The sequence below is a fragment of the Pleuronectes platessa genome, chromosome 2 (assembly GCF_947347685.1).
Source record: "Pleuronectes platessa chromosome 2, fPlePla1.1, whole genome shotgun sequence".
In the NCBI taxonomy this organism is placed as follows: domain Eukaryota; kingdom Metazoa; phylum Chordata; class Actinopteri; order Pleuronectiformes; family Pleuronectidae; genus Pleuronectes; species Pleuronectes platessa.
The window spans coordinates 16,237,255-16,255,469 of record NC_070627.1 but is presented as its reverse complement, the minus strand read 5'-3'; the positions used below and the strand labels follow the sequence as shown (position 1 = coordinate 16,255,469).

Below are 18,215 nucleotides of genomic sequence, written 5' to 3'. Positions count from 1 at the left end.
TGTGAACTTTTATAAAACAGGAACAAGATGGTGAAGAGTAACTTCTTTGTGTGTTTTTTTTTTTTATATAAAACCAGAGCGGTCACTAAGCTCCTGGAGGATCTGGTGTTCTTCGTTGTGGACATTCCCAACAACGGACAGGATGTCCTAGAGATCATGGTCAACAAACCGAACAGAGAGCGACAGAAACTCATGAGAGAACAGAACATTCTCAAACAGGTGATGTGTGAATACAGCAAACATTTTAAACACACTCCCCTCTTCCTCTGTATCGTAACCCGGAGTGGCAGGGCTGTCCGGCCATCTGCCTGTGTGAAAGTCTTTTCCGCCTCTACTTCAGTGTGGTTACGATTCTCTCAACCTCACCTGTCTATTCAGATCTTCAAGCTGCTGCAGGCTCCCTTCACAGACAGTGGCGATGGGCCCATGCTGCGACTGGAGGAGTTGGCTGACCAGCGTCATGCCCCCTTCAGACATATCTGCCGCCTGTGTTACCGGGTTTTGCGTCACTCTCAGCAGGACTACCGCAAGAACCAGGTACGGCTTGTCAGTCCTGGCACAGTGTGACGTCGGCGTTTATGCTCATGGAGTTCGTATAAAGCTGCATTCCACATTTCCTTCAGTAAATTGAGTAGAGGTCAAAAGACGCATTGACAAAAACAAAAAAATACACTAAATCTAATTTACTGTGCTGTATAAGACCATTTGCATTTTCAGCTGATAAGAGGACAGAGAACCACAGTGTGATACGACCTCAAGCTTTGACAAATGCGCGTTGTGGTGAAATACCACATTCCCCTTTTCTAGGAACAGTCTATTTGTCTTTAACCACATTACAGTCTAAACCCTGCTTTTGTTGTTGCACATAAGTTCTGACCGGCTGTGTCTTTGTTCCTGCAGGAGTACATCGCCAAACAATTCCGCTTCATGCAGAAACAGATCGGCTATGACGTCCTGGCCGAGGACACGATCACGGCTCTGCTCCACAACAACCGCAAGCTGCTGGAGAAACACATCACGGCTGCGGAGATCGACACATTCGTTAGTCTGGTCCGCAAGAACCGAGAGCCAAGGTTTGTGTGTGCGTCTGCCCGTCTGTGCACCACGTACAGGGCGATCGGCCTGACAGACTCAAAGAGGAAATGATTAAATCATGATGGATCATTTGCACAAATGAGCTTAAAAACAGAACATTTTAAGACAGTAAAAGATGTTAAAACAAAAGGGTTAGGGTTAGGGTTAACCCTATGAGAAAAGGGTTAATGCTATAAACTATAAGACAACAGTAAAAGTATAGTACATTTTTGTAGTTTGAGTATGGCACGTTCAGCCAGCTAACACTAAGTGACCTACATGAGCACATGGGGGCATAACCGGATAGAAAAATCTTGAATCGAAGACAGTGCAAGACATTTTTGGCTTTAAAAAGGCGCTCTCTATGTTATTAGCAACCAGTGAAGGGATTCTAGTACTGGACTGATATGTTCTCTTTTGTCTCTCTCTCTCTCTTTTGTTTGCAAAAAATACAAAAGTGCAAATTTATACCCTGATCGTATCTGAGTATTATCACACAGTATATCCTCTTTACATAAATGTACACAAGCTTTGCAATCCAATGCAAGCTGTGCACACATCAAAGGTAACGGCCATCACCAGTAACTGACCAATAAGAGTATTCAGCATTTGATTTTAACTTCAAATCTTAAGAATACTTTAGTGTATATTTCTTGAAATCCTTGTTGAATTTTGAATATGTGTGTTGTGTGTGTGTATGTGCGTGTGTGTCCAGGTTCCTGGACTACCTGTCAGACTTGTGTGTGTCAATGAATAAGTCCATCCCTGTGACACAGGAGCTCATCTGTAACGCAGTGCTGGATCCAGCTAATGCAGACATCCTCATAGAAACCAAGTGAGTACTCCTCCCTCCACCTTCATCTATACCTGTCTTCTCCTCTTCACTTCTAAAAACAACGTCCACAGCAGGTGTAAAATGTGATTTATAATCAATTATTTCACTAATCAATTTACAATCCAAAAATAACTGACCTGACAAAGTGAATATAAGGCTCATCACATCCTTTCCAACAAGTAATAATGATGTAGCAAGTCGTTCTATCTAATCCTAATGCTCTTTATCAGCATAATAAAAAATGATATGTAATATTTGTCTCCATTACCCGCTCTCTCTGCAGACTGGTCCTGTCCAGATTTGAGATCGAGGGTGTGCCTCTCGGGGAGAGCTCTGTGGAGTCGGAGGAAGATGAGGAGGAGGTGTGGTTGTTCTGGAAGGACAGCATTAAAGAGATCCGCAGTAAAAGCATCAGGGAGCTGGCGCAGGATGCCAAGGAGGGCCAGAAGGAGGACCAGGAGGTGATCAGTTACTACAGGTAGACACGGGACTATCAGACTTGAGGTTGAGCCGATGATGACTGTGTGATCATCATTTCCCAGTTTTAAAGGGGACATATTATGAAAATTCCACTTTTGTAGTGCTTCTACACGTTAATTTGGGTATCTGGCATGTCTACCGTCCCAAAAACTCAACTCCCGCTATTTGTTGTGGTTCCTCTATGTCAGAAACGATACGCTAGAGTGCGTCGAATGGGATTACGACTTAGTCACACCATGCCCATGTAGGGAGTCTCGCTACATGGCCTTGGACGAGCGAGCTAACGCTAGCATTAGCTTGCGCTAGCCATGCTCCACCGCCCCGGTTAGCTCGCTGCTGCTACCCGTCAGACATTTAAGTGGCCGCATAAACAAGGGACCCCCGGGACACCTCAAAACGTTGACTCAACAGTGTGGAAGGATGCTGCTGCACCAGCTCAAGCTCCCACTGCTCCCACTGCGGGGCTGCGCAGGGGAGCTGGGGCTCTCGCAGCCAGGCTCGGCCCACCTGACTCTGGTTCAAAACGAAATGGTTGCAAGATTGTATCTTCGTCTCCAGTAGCCATATTTCTACAGAGGTAATGGATAGCTAAAAATCTGGGCGCTTGTATCTCGTGAAGGAGGGAGGGGGGAGAGGGGGGGCGCGGCACTCAAAACAGGTCAATCTGAGGAGGGCTGTTTTAGACCGGGTAAAAAGGTGCTGTTTTAAATGATCCTTGTGGTATTTTGACCAAAATATGTTACAGACATTTCATTAAGACCCCAAGGAACCATATCAACTATGGTAAAATGGGCATAATATGTCCCCTTTAAAGTGAGTCTAAGACTGTGTGTATATCCACTGCAGGTACCAGCTGAACCTGTTTGCCAGGATGTGTTTGGACCGTCAGTATTTAGCCATCAACAAGATCTCGGGCCAGCTGGACGTGGACCTGATCTTACGATGCATGTCGGATGAGGACCTGCCCTATGACCTGCGGGCCTCCTTCTGTCGCATGATGCTGCACATGCACGTGGACCGTGACCCTCAGGAGCAGGTCACGCCTGTCAAATACGCACGACTCTGGTCGGAGATCCCATCAGAGATCGCCATTGACGAGTGAGCCAATTTAGTCGATGTTCATTTTAGGATATTTCTCTTTGAAATTAATTGTTGATAAATGTGTGGTTGTTATGTTGTGTTGCAGCTATGACAATGATGGAACATCTAAAGATGAAATCAAAGAGAGATTCTCGCAGACGATGGAGTTTGTTGAGAACTACCTGCGAGATGTCGTGGATCAGAGCTTCCCGTTTGCAGATAAGGAAAAGAACAAGCTCACATTCGAGGTGAGTCAGACACAATCTGTTTGTATATTCACACACGTCATAGAAATCACATGTCGCTCATCACTTTAATACATTTATCTGTCTCGTTCAGGTGGTGAATCTGGCCAGGAACCTGATTTATTTTGGTTTCTACAACTTCAGTGACCTGTTGAGACTAACAAAGATCCTGCTGGCTATTCTAGACTGTGTCCACGTTAGCACCAGTTTCCCTTTCAACAAACTGGACAAAGGAGATGAGAGTAAAGGTATGAACGCCCTGGGTGGCTTCTGGAGGAGCGAACGTTCAATGGACATGAAGTTGAGCTGTGTGTGTGTGTGTGTGTGTGTGATTGTGTGTTTCTAGGCAGTAATGTGATGAGGTCTATTCATGGAGTCGGGGAGCTGATGTCCCAAGTAGTTCTGAGAGGAGGAGGATTCCTTCCCACAACGTCCACCAATACCTCGAATGGAGACAAAGTCAAGACTCAGACTGAGCCAGAGAAGCAGGACATACTGGTCATGGACACCAAACTTAAAATTATAGAGATCCTGCAGGTTAAAGGACAGCCAAGTATACTTAGATGCAAGTACAAGCATATACTATAGAAATGTATATTCACTTCTCTGTTATTTTCTGTCCTGTCCTGTAGTTTATCCTGAATGTCCGTCTGGACTACAGGATCTCCTGTCTGCTGTCCATATTTAAGAGGGAGTTTGATGAGAGTAACTCTCAGAGTGAATTATCTTTAACTGGAGCAGTGGAGGGACCAAGCAACATGCCAGGTCAGATTCATATACAGCATAGTGTTTTAGACAAATGATGTGGCTAATGAGAAGAACTGTGCAAGTTACAAAAATCACTGTGATTCCAGGTGCTTTGGATTTCGAACACATAGAGGAGCAGGCAGAGGGGATTTTCGGTGGAAGGTATCACAGTCTCTATTCAGAAAGAATCACATGATATACAAAAGATTAGATGTTTTCATTGTTAGCATGTTTCTTTTTTGTGTGATTTCAGTGAAGAGAACACCCCGCTGGACCTGGACGATCATGGTGGTCGGACCTTCCTGAGGGTCCTCCTCCATTTAACCATGCATGATTATCCTCCTCTGGTGTCCAGAGCTCTACATCTGCTCTTCAGGCACTTCAGCCAACGGCAGGAGGTTCTGCAGGCGTTCAAGCAGGTATCCTGACACCTCATATACACGGAGAATACCATTTGTTATTGCTTAAGGTGGTTTTGATTCTTTTTAACCCACATGACTCGCAGCAAAAGCTTGTAAACTATAAAGGGGATGGAGCCCTCCCTCATACACAGTGGTGTAAACGCTCATTGACGTAGAAAAGCCTTAAAGCATTAACAGAACCAACAACTGAACTGAAAGTGTCACCTTTATAAAGGGAGGATTTATTGCAGCCCTTTTTTTACTAGACCACATTAGGTTTAGCAGGTGTTGCCTGAAAAGCCTGGTAGCTGAGTGTTTGTGTTAATAGGTCCAGTTGTTGGTCACCAGCCAAGATGTGGAAAATTACAAGCAAATAAAGTCGGACCTGGACCAGCTGCGCTCCATCGTAGAGAAGTCTGAGCTGTGGGTGTACAAGAGACAGGGGCCTGATGAAGGCATGGACACAGGAGAGGGAATGTCCGCTGAGTCACAAAATAAAAAGGTTCAGTATATTCTATGTCAGAAGATTCAAACTATACTGCAGAATATCAGCGACAGTAAAAACTCTTGTTCTCTGACACACGGCTTCTGATTTTTCCGTAGGGAGACTCTGGGGGCACAGACAAACCGAAGAAACCAGAAACCACGAGCAGTTACAACTACAGGGTGGTGAAAGAGGTTACTGTCTTACTTCATCTGACAAGCTTCAATCTGCATGAATCGCACATTATGTTGCATTATATTTCATTTCACCTCCTTACATTTTGTTTGGCTCCTTATTTCCTGCTCAGATCCTGCTGCGGCTCAGCAGGTTGTGTGTCCAAGAAGGTCTGTCAGGTAGGAAGAGCAGGAAACAGCAGCAGAGACTTTTGAGGAACATGGGAGCTCATGCCGTGGTCCTAGAGCTCCTACAGATCCCCTATGAGAAAGTATGTGTGCAGCTTTCAGGGAAATGATGCTCTCTGATGTGCTTTTTGAAAATATATTCACATCGGCCTTGTTCACGTCCAGGGAGAAGATTTACGTATGCAGGACATCATGAAGCTCGCCCATCAGTTCCTGCAGAACTTCTGTGCAGGAAACCAGCAGAACCAAGCCCTGCTGCACAAGCACATCAATCTGTTCCTCAACCCAGGGGTGAGAGGTCATGCTCGGTCATGCATCACTCAATACACTTAATCAATGGTCTTGACTTTACTCAGCAGCTTATCTGTCCTGAAGCTTCTCCCTTTTTCCTTTTGTCCAGATTTTGGAAGCCATCACCATGCAGCACATCTTCATGAACAACTTCCAGCTGTGTAGTGAGATCAACGAGCGCGTGGTGCAGCATTTTGTCCACTGCATCGAGACACACGGTCGCAACGTCCAGTATCTCAAATTCCTGCAGACTATTGTCAAAGCAGAGAACAAGTTCATCAAGAAGTGTCAGGACATCGTCATGGCAGAGGTCATCTCGGGTTTCCACACTTCATTTCTACCTGTATGTCTGTGCAGCAGTTTCAGCCTGATGTAATGGTGCATGCTTATGTTTCTTCCCTACAGCTGGTGAATGCCGGCGAAGACGTGTTGGTCTTCTACAACGACCGTGCCTCTTTCCACACATTGGTCCAGATGATGCGGTCGGAGCGTGACCGCATGGATGAGAACAGTCCTTTGATGTACCACATTCACCTGGTGGAGCTCTTGGCCGTCTGCACCGAGGGCAAAAACGTCTACACAGAGATCAAGTGTAACTCTCTGTTGCCACTGGATGACATAGTGCGTGTGGTAACGCACGAGGACTGCATCCCTGAGGTGAGAGCAGCCGCGGACAGAGATATGATGAGGATTTTAGCAGCGATAAGAGGCCTTCAAAGAGGTTCTCGTTGTATCTCAGTTCAAAAACTGTAACTACAATTTCATACCTCCGCCAAGGCCCAGCAGTTCCCTTATTAAACCAGATTAAAATATTTAAACATGTCAGATTTTTTTTCCATCAAGATCAATGAATTATTCTCTGAGAAATCAATGAAATTGTGGAAAAACACTGTCTCTCAATTTTTAAGATAGTTAGAAAAATAAATCCTGGATCCCTCCCCCTGATCCACTCTTTTGTCCTCTTTCTCTTTAAACTTGTAGCTTCTGCACTGTGCAAGAGTTGTATTGATAAAGCACTATTGAAATGACAGATTCTTCAACTTATTTTACTTCCTTGGACATTTGAACATCAACAATCCTGAACTGGAACCATGTTTTCATTTAAACCCTATTTACTACGTTTCAGGTGAAGATCGCCTACATCAACTTCCTGAACCACTGCTACGTGGACACTGAGGTGGAAATGAAGGAGATCTACACCTCAAACCACATGTGGAAACTCTTTGAGAACTTCCTGGTCGACATTTGCAGGGTAAGGAACAAGTGGGGTTTCTATGGAAACAATAACACCATGCAGGAAATTGTAATAACGCTAAAATCTGTTGTGTTGTGGGGTTTTCCAGGTGTGCAACAACACAAGCGATCGTAAACATGCGGACACGGTTCTGGAGAGCTATGTGACGGAGACCATCATGAGCATCGTGACAACATTTTTCAGCTCGCCTTTTTCTGACCAGAGCACCAGCCTGCAGGTAGATAACTGCAACTACATGACAGGAACAACTGCTGTATGAGATAATAGACAAGAGAGTTTAAAAGCATGTGCAGTAACTCTGAATGTGCTAAATATAATGTAAATATAAGACAATCCTCCATCTATCCCCTTGGGGGAAAATTGGATATTATTGTAGACCAGGTACAGAATAAATACAGGTAAAGGAGGATAGAATAGAAGAGACTAAAATCAAATGAAATATAAGAACAAGCCTCCAAGACACAAATCTTATCTCAAAGTCAACTCTATTGTCAATTCTGCCAAATACACAGTACACATTGATTGAAATGCAGTTTCTATCTAATCCCTGGTGCAAACACATATTTAGAGATATAAGTACACAACATATAAGTAACACAATATACAAGTACACAGGCAACACATAGGCACAGAACATTTAAGTATGCAGTCAAAAAGTCACAGGGTAGATAGGATATTACCTGCGGGGGGGGGGGGGGGGTGGGGGTGTGTGTGTGTGTGTGTGTGTGTGATGGAGTTTAAACTAGAAGAGTGTAAAATAGATTTTGCAGTGTAAATACTTTGTGGCTAATTGCAGCTAAAGTAAATTTGTGACAAGTGCTGTTCATTCACAGCAGATGTATTTACTACAAAAAGTGCCTGTTGCATGTTTGCATTGAAAAATAGTTTTGTTTCGATACAACAGAAAAGAGTTGTGTTTAGTGTGTGTCTGTAAAAACAGGCGTTCAACTAAACATGTTGCTGTGAACTCTGAACCGACTCCTCGTCTGTCTTGACTCACAAGTCTGCCCGTGTCTAATATGGCCAGTTTACTCTCTTGGTAAAAGGTCGTCTTTCTTAGAATATACCTTTAAATGTATCCAATTTAAGAGTAAACTAATTATGGTGTTTTCTAAGAATTGGGATACAAGACAGAGGATAGATGGTTGAAAATCAGGGGCTCATTACTCCTAATATCTGCATGTGACCTCCTTATTAACTATCCCCCCTCTTTTCCCGTTTGTATTGATCAGAGTTGTGTCTCTCATGTCCCAGTAATAGAGCTACTAACATTTCACAAAGTCCTGCAGTTGATTATGATTGTTGGCTCCTTTGTCGATGCATAAAAATGCCCCTCTTTGTTACATTAGCAAACTTCTAGACGTTTGCTTATGTAAAGTACTTTCAGTGCTCTGGTAATATAATCTATCACGGGCTCTAACAGTCATTATGCTGTCAGTCACTACAGAGGCATGTTTTGTCTCTGAAATGCATCGGAATGTTTTTGGAAGTATGTGCATGAAGCGGCGTATTGATTATTTCCTGTGCATGTTTCATTTTCTCACTGCTTGCTTCCTCTGCTGGAGGCGTCTCTGGGGAAAATATTTCAGGTATTTATTGTGATTTAATCCAGCAGGGTGTTATAGATTTCTTCACTGGGGGGGATTTGGGCACATGTCTGCTTGGGGATTGATGGGTCTCTGTAAAAAAGTAACAAAGCACCACTGTGTCTCACACTGCAGGTGCTGTCACCTGTAACACACACACACACACACACACACACACACACACACACACACACACACACACACACACTCACACTCACACGCACACTTTCTGTCTTTCATGACTAGAGAAGTTACTTCCAGTCAGATAAATGTAATGACAAATAATAATGTTGATAATGTAAAAAAATATATAAGAATCTACATCCCCTCTGCCTTTTTCTTTCATCGTCCTCTCAGACCAGGCAGCCAGTCTTTGTGCAGCTGTTGCAGGCTGTGTTCAGGGTCTACCACTGTAACTGGCTGGTCCCAGTCCAGAAGGGCTCTGTGGAGAACTGTATAAAGGTGCTCTCAGATGTTGGTAAGAATAATACACTACCCAAATGCAACTCTACAAATCTCACAAGCACATACTAATCTGAAGTGTGTGTGTGTGTGTACCTACAGCGAAAGGCAGAGCTATAGCCATCCCAGTGGACCTGGACAATCAAGTGAACAATCTGTTTGTCAAGTCCAACAACATCGTGCAGAAGACCGCCATGAGCTGGAGACTTTCTGCTCGCAACGCCACACGCAGAGACTCTGTGGTGACGGCCTCACGGGACTACAGGAACATTATCGAGAGGCTGCAGGTACAGTATGCATGTGTGTGTATGCGTGTTTGTGCGTCATGCACGATTTTACCATTCATGCAAGCATTAAGTGTGTTTCTTGGTCCGCGCTCTAGGACATTGTGTCGGCTCTGGAGGACCGTCTGCGTCCGCTGGTCCAGGCTGAGTTGTCGGTTCTGGTGGACGTGCTGCACAGGCCTGAGCTGCTCTTCCCCGAAAACACAGACTCGCGCAAGAAGTGTGAGAGCGGGGGTTTCATATGCAAGTAAGGGACACAACACACAAATATGTCCTTGATTGTATGTAAATGTTCCAGAAATGAGGCCTAATGAACTAATGTGCTTGCGCAGACTGATCAAACATACCAAGCAGCTGCTGGAGGAAAACGAGGAGCGACTGTGCATCAAAGTTCTGCAGACGCTGCGAGAGATGATGACTAAAGACCGAGGTTACGGAGAGAAGGTAGGAGGAGCTGCCAAGTGCAGACATCATGTATTTCTCCAGTGGGATGATACACTCGAGTAACCTTGACATGGTATATTTATTTCTAACTGATTATACTATATGAGACATATGTTCTATAAAGGGAATGATGTAAACCTTTAAGGAATTATAAATGAAATATGCCCATCAATTTATGAGAATAACATCTTAACACAAAAACAGCAACATTTAATAGTGTCTTTTTACATGTCGTTTTATAGGAGCTAGAACACACACACACACACACACACACACACACACACGGGCACATATAGATACATTCCCTTTCTCCTCTGCAGTCACTTCTTTGAGATGCTTCCAGCCACCGTCACCACTGTATGAAACTGCACTAACTCTGCTGACTCCATTCATAAGTCCTATTTATACTTAACTCTGGAAATAAATAAGTACATCCACAGGCGGAACTCACTGAACTTACATACTGAATCTTCCTCCTTGTGAAGTTATCTAACCCTCTAAACCCTGTGTTCTCTTTCAGCTCAGGGCCTTTGATGATGAGATGGATTTGCCTAAGGTTGTTTCTCCTTTTCTTGTATTTATGCCCTTGTTCCCTTGAGCTCCTGTCTGTTATATCTGTGTAACACTTGTAGCTGCACTAGTATTAGTCTCGTGTTGTAGCAGCTGCCGTGGCCTCTTGTTGTAGTTAGCAGGGGCTCTAGGCACAGCTGGTAACAAGTAGTAGTAGGCCGGTTCTCCCTTCCACACCTGCTGCACAGTCTGCTGTAAATCAGGCAGTGGGGATGAATTAAAAAGGGTAAGAGGCAGAGAGACGAGGAGATAGAGGGGGGATGTGTGCTGGTGCTGTGGCTTTCCTACATATTGCTCTACAGAGATGTGGTTTTCCAAGTTCCCAAGGTGAGTCACTCACAGCCTGGGCCGGCTGCCAGTGCTGCTTGTGTCTGCTCGCTGTCCTAACGCCGGATATTTACATGCCCTACTTCTGTGCTCAGCAGATCAAGTAAAAGTCACGTCGGGACATACAATAACATTTATTCCGGTCAGAAATCGATTTGGCATTTAGTTTGACACTCACAAGCTGCATTCAAACAGATCCCAGATCTGAAAAGATGCAACAAGCAGAGGCCGGTATAAAACATGAAATAAAAAGGTCAGTGCAGGTGACATAGATCATATGTTTTAAATAAAAGAAAACATGGTTGCAAACAGGATGAAGGAGAGAATGTAATAACCATAGAAATACAAATATCAGAAAGTAGCAATCACAATTTCAATGACTCACAAGTCGGTGTTCCATATCTATGCATGGTTTGATTAAAAAAAACATCAGGATAATAACGCCATAAAATCGCCTTTGTTCTCTCATGCAGGTTTTATAGTCTGTCTGGCAACGTGCAGCTCTTTTCCAAGGGTGTTTCCCCTGTATCTCCTTTCGACACCAATAGGGGGCACTGTGGCTGTGTGTGGGCTGTCTGTGTGATGGAGAATTTAAAATGAAGGTGTGGGGCTGTGGCATTCATTGAGGCTGTGTCCTAGTTTCCCTTGCCTGCAAACTGCACGATTCCTGGGCCCCTGCCAATCCCGGGCTGAGGTTACATAAGAACCAGGCTTTTTTTTCCTGGAACTCAGCCCCTCCGCTGATGTGTGACCTTCAGCCATAATTGCCAATAAAATTGTTGAGCGCTGTGTAGAGGAGCTGTTTACCCACACTGCTGTGTGTGTGTGTGTGTGTCTGTGTGTCTGTGTGTGTTTTTGTGTGTGGTGAGGGGCTATTTGCATGAGCGCGTGAGAGAGACATGATCCCTGCACGCACCTGTTAAGTGTTGTATCTCTGTCCGTCCACACACGAAAAGCAGCTCTGATGTAAGAGTGGCGCTTGGGGGGGGGACCTGCTCCTCGCCACCGCGTGCCAGTCTTCTTATTTGTTGTCCTCTCTCTCTCTTTGTCTCCCTTTTAGGCCCCATTAAAATATTGTGACACAATCCGTCAACTGGCTGCACGACGAATACTCCCCACTTCCACTCACACCCATTATTTCTCACCTGGCTGCAAACACGCACATGCACACGTCAGCTTGCTTAATCAAGTTGTCAGTGAGTGTTAGTTCTAGTTCTATAGTCTAGAGGCTCTTGTGTCCTCTGCTGAACTCGGAGCGCAGCAGAATAACTTATAAGGGTCACAAGAGGTGTGCGGTTTTATACTGTAATGTCCTGCACAACAGGCGAGGCAGCTTTACAGCATGAGGTGGATTTTGACCTTCCCTGACGTGGGCTCTGCTAAATGTCAGAGTTGATTATCGGCCCGATTCGCTGCTTTTCGTTGATCGGAGTTATTTTAGAGCCAGAGCAGTTCAGGATACAAAGCGGTTGGCTCCCGGGTTCTCCTCTCTGATACCTGGCGTCTCGTGTGCGTGTGTTCGGGTCCAAGCAGTTATGCAAGCCCTCCGTGATGGAAAAAGTCATCCCTCTTACCTCCCTGTTTGTTCACTTGGCAACTCTCTGAGTGGACGAATGAGGAAGAAAAAAAATATTCCTCTCGACTGTTAGATTTCCAGATCAGCATCTGGTTCTTTTTTATATTTTATTTCTTCAAACATTTTCTCCAACCCTCCTATATGGTCAAGACAGGATTGATTTGACAGTTAGTCTGCTTTTCTGGCGAGTGGTTAAAGGTCATTCACCGCTAACATGACTGAGTTTCAGTCTGTGTAGACATGTTTATTTACTCACTCTAAAAAAACTCCCGAAGCATGGAGTAGAATGAACCCTGTGTGCATGTGTGCGCACATTCATTTCCTCTATTGTCGAAGCAAGAGATGTGAGATCAGGGGTTTGCCCCCGGGAGTTTCCAGTTTGGTGGAATGCGCTGTCTTCAGGGCGGATGTGGCAGTTGTGATGGGTTGCTCCGTGGTGTCTGTGGTCAGGCGTGGGGGGGTGAATGGCTGCACATATCCTCACTGATCATCAGCAGCATGTCTCTGCGGTCCCTGGGTTTGTTGTGGCGACAGTGAGGCAGTGTCCACAGACTAGTGGAAGATGCTGCTCACCCCCACCCTGACCTTTTCCTGAACTGTGCCTCCCTGTGTCATCTTCAGTTTGTCAAAAGTGAGTTTGAAAAGCCTACTAAAAAGCACAAGTGCAATACAAGAATAATCACAAAGTAAACCGGTGCACATGAGCTGTGGCACACATAGTGTAGCCTTTAAATAATAAAGTTAAATGACATCATTTGCACTTTGTGTACCACAAAGTATTTGTATGAATATATTCTCTGCTTTCTGTTTTCTTCTTTCACATCTGTCTGTCTGTCACATTCTCTTTCATTTTCTGTCTCATTCTATCCCCCAGAAAATCCTAGCCATACTTTTTCATTTCAAAGAAAAAAAATCTTTTAATTTAAGTTCTGATCAATATCAAGTTTTGCACCTTGCATCTGTGAAAGATGCCATAACAAATAATCTGACAAATGAATAAATTGACTTAAGTTCTGTTTATGATTGGAAAAAGTGTGGTCACAAGCTGAAAACAACTAGTCACATCTATACAATATAACCCCAAAGGTTAAAAAAAATGTATTTCATGGAATAATAACTAATAAAAAATGTTTATATTAACCATAAAATAAAACTTAAAAAATGTACTTAGTGGGAAATAACAGATATTTACAGGATTATTCAGTTAATGATCTTGTATTTGTATCTCTTTGACAATAACTGTAAGTTGAGGGTAAATGTTTGGCAACTTTTTGTTTTCTACAGTTTTCTTTAGTGCAAGGATAAACTGTGTCTACTTTACATGAAGCTACTGATACTCTGTTCTCTGATGGAGCTTGTAACTAAGCTTCTGTTGTGTAGGACAGACTTAAAGGACAAACTGCCATCATCATGTTTCATCAGCATCATCAAGGAGGCTTGATCGAGTTGTTAAGCCAGGATCACACCTGGTATCATAATATATTTGGTGAACACAGGATCTCGATATTGACGTGTGTGTGTGTGTGTGTGTGTGTGTGTGTGTGTGTGTGTGTGTGTGTGTGTGTGTGTGTGTGTGTGTGTGTGTGTGTGTGTGTGTGTGTGTGTGTGTGTGTGTGTGTGTGTGTGTGTGTGTGTGTGTGTGTGTGTGTGTGTGTGTGTGTGTTTCCCTCTCTTGCCCTCAGTGTGTTTTGGTGACAGATGGCCACTGTAAACAGCTCTGGGTCACTGGTTTACTGGCCTGGTTCCTTTTGGGGTGATTATGTAACTCTAACCCCATCACCCCTCTCCCCTCCCTACTCCTGCCCCTCCTTGTGGTGTCTTTTACATAACAATTTATGTGGAGCGTTACCTGTTTCCTTTCACCTCGATATGTGCACACACTGTACATACACGTACTGAATTTAAATACCGTAAAAAGCTACTCGGGACACAAAAAAACTAACGTGGGTCCTGTGTCATTTGTCCACATTTGATTTGTCTGCATTTCATCTTGTTGCTCAAAGTGTGAACCGCTCCTATTATTCATCCTTGACTTTAAATGACAGCTCCAGTGTGATTTCCTTTTTATGATTTTATATATATATATATAATTGTGTGAAGCTATATAACCACTGGCAGTGTATTTACCACAAGTTTGTTTATGTTGTGTTATTTCATGTGTGTCTTATTGTATGTTCCTAATGTGGTGATTAATACAGAATAGAAATCCGGGTTTATTTCTCTCCAAATAGGATGTGAGGAATTTCGTCTTCTGTGTCTTACACATGTCACAGGCCACTTTACATTATAATTTATCTAATTACATTTTCAGCTGAAAGAAAGATCTCAGTCGAAATTGAATTGCAAAACATGGGGATTTCCTGCAATTGTCTGCAATGAAAAAAGTAAATGCTATGAGACGGACCGTTCTAGTCTCGCTCATGCTAAGAGAAGTACATTACATTACATTTCATTTAGCTGACGCTTTTATCCTAGGCAACTTACAATAAGTGCATTGAACTATGAGGGTAAAAACCCAGAACAGCAAGAACCATGTGAGTACATTAACTTAAAAAGCCGAACCACGGGTAGAAAGTGTCCCACTTGACATCTGTCTCAGTGCCAGTCCATCTCCACCTGACGTGATATGTCATGAACAGCCAAAAGGAACTTCATTACATTTGGCACAAACATTCACTTGGACTCAAAGATGACCTGACTAGCACTGAGTGGTCAAAGGTCAAGGTCATGGCTTCACTTTGAGAGAGCTGTCATGTCGTCCATCTCTATCTACAGTCTATGTATATCAATGTCTTTTTATACTTTATACTTAAACAAATCAGCCTCGTTCCCAAGATGTCTCGCTACTCCTTTAAAACAACAACTTGATAATTGAAATTATATTGAAATGAAGAGCAAATAGAGTAGGCCATAATGAAATAAAAGCTTTTATAGTAAGTTTAAGGGAATTCAGAGAATTATCAACTCACCCTGGACATGTCTTTTAACATTTTGTTATTAGTATTAATAGTCAACACTGTGCACATCCCCTGTCTCTGCTCTCTTTATCCCTCCACAACCATTATATTTTCTTAGTTTCTAAACATGGCAGTGACTGCATGACAACTCACCTTCAGGAATTTCCTTTTGCATGGCTGCATGGTAAACTGCTGAGTAGACACGAGAGGCGGTTATTAACCTGAGAACTGCCTTTTCCGTGCTGCATGAATACTAACCCTCTGTTTGTATCTGTTGGACGGCTGCGCTCACATGCCTCACTGCACCCAGCAGCTGGATCAGAACCAGCCGGAGAAGCTGTTGGAGGATCAGAAGCGGGTAGGTACTTACAACAGCATGGCGGCTTATCTCAACGTGAACCTCTATAGAATTCTATAGAGGTTCACGTTGAGATATCAAGATTCAAACTAACACAATACACAAAATGTATTTTCTCTCCCCGCTTTTTGTGTTTCTGGTCACTCTTCACTGGTTCGAAGGCAGTAAGATCAAACCACCTGACTCTCAATCCCAAACAGTCACACACACACACACACACACACACACACACACACACACACACACACACACACAGGCCTAAGTTAACAATGCACGACATAACCTTCGGGCAATATATTTTCTCCAATGGTGTTTACCAGCCTCAGGTGGATCTATCAAAGAGACGGGCTCTCATATTTATATATATTCCACACTAACAATATTGATCACAGATGATCAAAATATAATTATTTTCGATAGAAGAGAAGTAATTTGTAAGCAGGTATGTTCGGCAACTATTTAGGTGTTGATGAGATGTGTGGGTCTTGTGAGGACAGTTGAGATAGCATCCAGACAGGCGAGCACGAGGGTTCGGCTCATGACTCAAAGGCTTCAGAAAAGAGCAATGAGACCAGGGGGTCGTCTTGTGACTACAGCTGATCGTGCCATGCTGTTACTCTCCTTTCTCCTTCCTGCCAACAAAAGATGAGAATAATGTTCATCACACCTCCCACTTAAACTAATCCTGACCTCCAGAGCATAACTATGGCAGCAGAGCTTAGATAATGCCACTGTCGTCTATCAAGGACCACCCACAGTTGACAATGATTTTCACATAATAACGCCAAAAAAACACACGCATGCACACAACAAAACCCATTCTCTCTCATTTCTTTCCCTTTATCCCATGGGAGGTCTCTCAGGTAGCTATGGGCTGCGGTTGCCATAACAACGTCAAAGTCGTGCCGCTGGCTGCTCGACAGAGGATGAGTCACGGTGTGGGAGGGCTGGCCCCAGGTCTGTCTAAGTGAAAACCAGGACCTCACAGTGTCGCTGCACAGAGTCCCTGCTGCTGATGATAACAGCGGTTGCGTGGGTGTTAAATGACGTATACTTCAGTTTACTCTTTTTAATGCATAGAAATTAGGGAAGTCTTTAAATTAAATATTTAAATTGAAAAGTTTATGTTCACGCTCGGTTCCTGTGGATTACAGAGCGTGGCCGTGATGGCAGGCTGTCATTGTGTGAGGTCAGGGGGTGTTTAGGTGTCTTTAAAGAAATCTAAAATACGCAGTGTATCACTGAGGATGAATGTCTCCCTGTTATACAACAACCCCTTCTCTCCCCGCTGCTGACATAACGTCATTACATCCCTCCATTTCTTCTCCTCTCTTAGGGCGAAGCGCTGAGGCAGATTCTGGTGAACCGTTACTATGGCAACTTCCATCGGAGTGGTGGGCGGAGGGACAGCCTGACGTCATTCGCGAATGGCCCCCTCAGTCCGGTAGGACCGAGCAAAAGCCAATCAGGTGGGACAGCGTGACAGTTGTTGCGCATCTCTGACACGGATCACAGGAGTTTGCCGTTCATTTTTTTTTACAGCAGGAAGTGCAGCTTGGGCCGGTTCACACGAGGCCATGAACACAGCATCTCTGTGTGAGCTGATGCTTCAGAGAAACATTAACCAGCCGCGTCTGACAGAGAGAGGCATGACTCTGGGGCCAGTACTGACTCAAGCTACTATCGGGGGGCAAAGTCTACATATGCTTTACTTTTTGTTAATCAAAAAATCAATGCATAAAATGTTATTTGATCCCATATTCACAATCACAATTTGTCTGATAGGGCTTAACAGGGTGCGACATCCTTTGCCCTTTCCCTCAACAAGAGGAAGGAAACACTGACCCTGAAGTCGCAGCAGAGCAAGGTTCCTCTCTGATGAAGGACGGGCCTCTGTCTGGCCCTGAGCCGGTTATCAGAGTTGTGCTGCGGGGCTGCCCTTTGAGCACGCAGAGCACAACACGCTTATCACCACCTGATAACATAGTCATTGTATTTCTATCTGCAGTCAAAATACTGAAGCGACGTATCTGTGCGGTGGTCGTGCGACAGATTGGTGCCAGTCGTGGTTGTTTGTTTTTTAATATAAATTGAGTGCTGCCAATTTAGTACTGACCTAGTAACAAGAATGACTTCTGTATGCTCCGGCACAAATTGTGGTATTTTATCATTCCCTGTAACATGGCTGTGACACCATTATGTATTCATTATGTATATTATACAGTTGTGGTAAATGGCCCAGATGTTGTCAAGTTCAAACAATATTTCTTCTGATATCAAAAACACAGAGAGAAGCCCCCCCTTGTTCCTTCAGGTCACCTTCTCTTCTATGTGCACTGAGATGTTGGCAAAAGTCCAGACCATAGGAAGTGTACCCCCCCCCCCCCCCCCCCCGCG

The 18,215-nt window shown here is 44.0% G+C and overlaps 1 protein-coding gene across 8 annotated transcripts in view; it reads left to right on the top strand.

The window, feature by feature from the left end:
• The window catches only part of LOC128446158 (inositol 1,4,5-trisphosphate receptor type 1), a 65,809-nt gene that overhangs the window by 20,883 nt on the left and 26,711 nt on the right, over window positions 1-18,215 (top strand). The window contains exons 15-42 of one of the 8 annotated variants that reach the window (XM_053429133.1): window positions 78-219; window positions 379-537; window positions 901-1,073; window positions 1,790-1,909; window positions 2,193-2,387; window positions 3,236-3,487; window positions 3,576-3,717; window positions 3,809-3,962; window positions 4,061-4,251; window positions 4,347-4,479; window positions 4,569-4,623; window positions 4,715-4,880; window positions 5,191-5,364; window positions 5,466-5,540; window positions 5,654-5,791; window positions 5,874-5,999; window positions 6,109-6,309; window positions 6,405-6,656; window positions 7,126-7,251; window positions 7,343-7,471; window positions 8,820-8,843; window positions 9,198-9,318; window positions 9,405-9,589; window positions 9,685-9,833; window positions 9,919-10,030; window positions 10,551-10,586; window positions 15,774-15,818; window positions 17,155-17,287. In XM_053429133.1, coding sequence (XP_053285108.1) covers window positions 78-219; window positions 379-537; window positions 901-1,073; window positions 1,790-1,909; window positions 2,193-2,387; window positions 3,236-3,487; window positions 3,576-3,717; window positions 3,809-3,962; window positions 4,061-4,251; window positions 4,347-4,479; window positions 4,569-4,623; window positions 4,715-4,880; window positions 5,191-5,364; window positions 5,466-5,540; window positions 5,654-5,791; window positions 5,874-5,999; window positions 6,109-6,309; window positions 6,405-6,656; window positions 7,126-7,251; window positions 7,343-7,471; window positions 8,820-8,843; window positions 9,198-9,318; window positions 9,405-9,589; window positions 9,685-9,833; window positions 9,919-10,030; window positions 10,551-10,586; window positions 15,774-15,818; window positions 17,155-17,287 — 3,908 coding nt within the window. Of the gene's footprint in view, window positions 1-77; window positions 220-378; window positions 538-900; window positions 1,074-1,789; window positions 1,910-2,192; window positions 2,388-3,235; window positions 3,488-3,575; window positions 3,718-3,808; window positions 3,963-4,060; window positions 4,252-4,346; window positions 4,480-4,568; window positions 4,624-4,714; window positions 4,881-5,190; window positions 5,365-5,465; window positions 5,541-5,653; window positions 5,792-5,873; window positions 6,000-6,108; window positions 6,310-6,404; window positions 6,657-7,125; window positions 7,252-7,342; window positions 7,472-8,819; window positions 8,844-9,197; window positions 9,319-9,404; window positions 9,590-9,684; window positions 9,834-9,918; window positions 10,031-10,550; window positions 10,587-15,770; window positions 15,819-17,154; window positions 17,288-18,215 lie in introns of all 8 variants that reach the window. The other 7 variants (XM_053429126.1, XM_053429149.1, XM_053429141.1 and 4 more) reach the window with 7 other exon arrangements.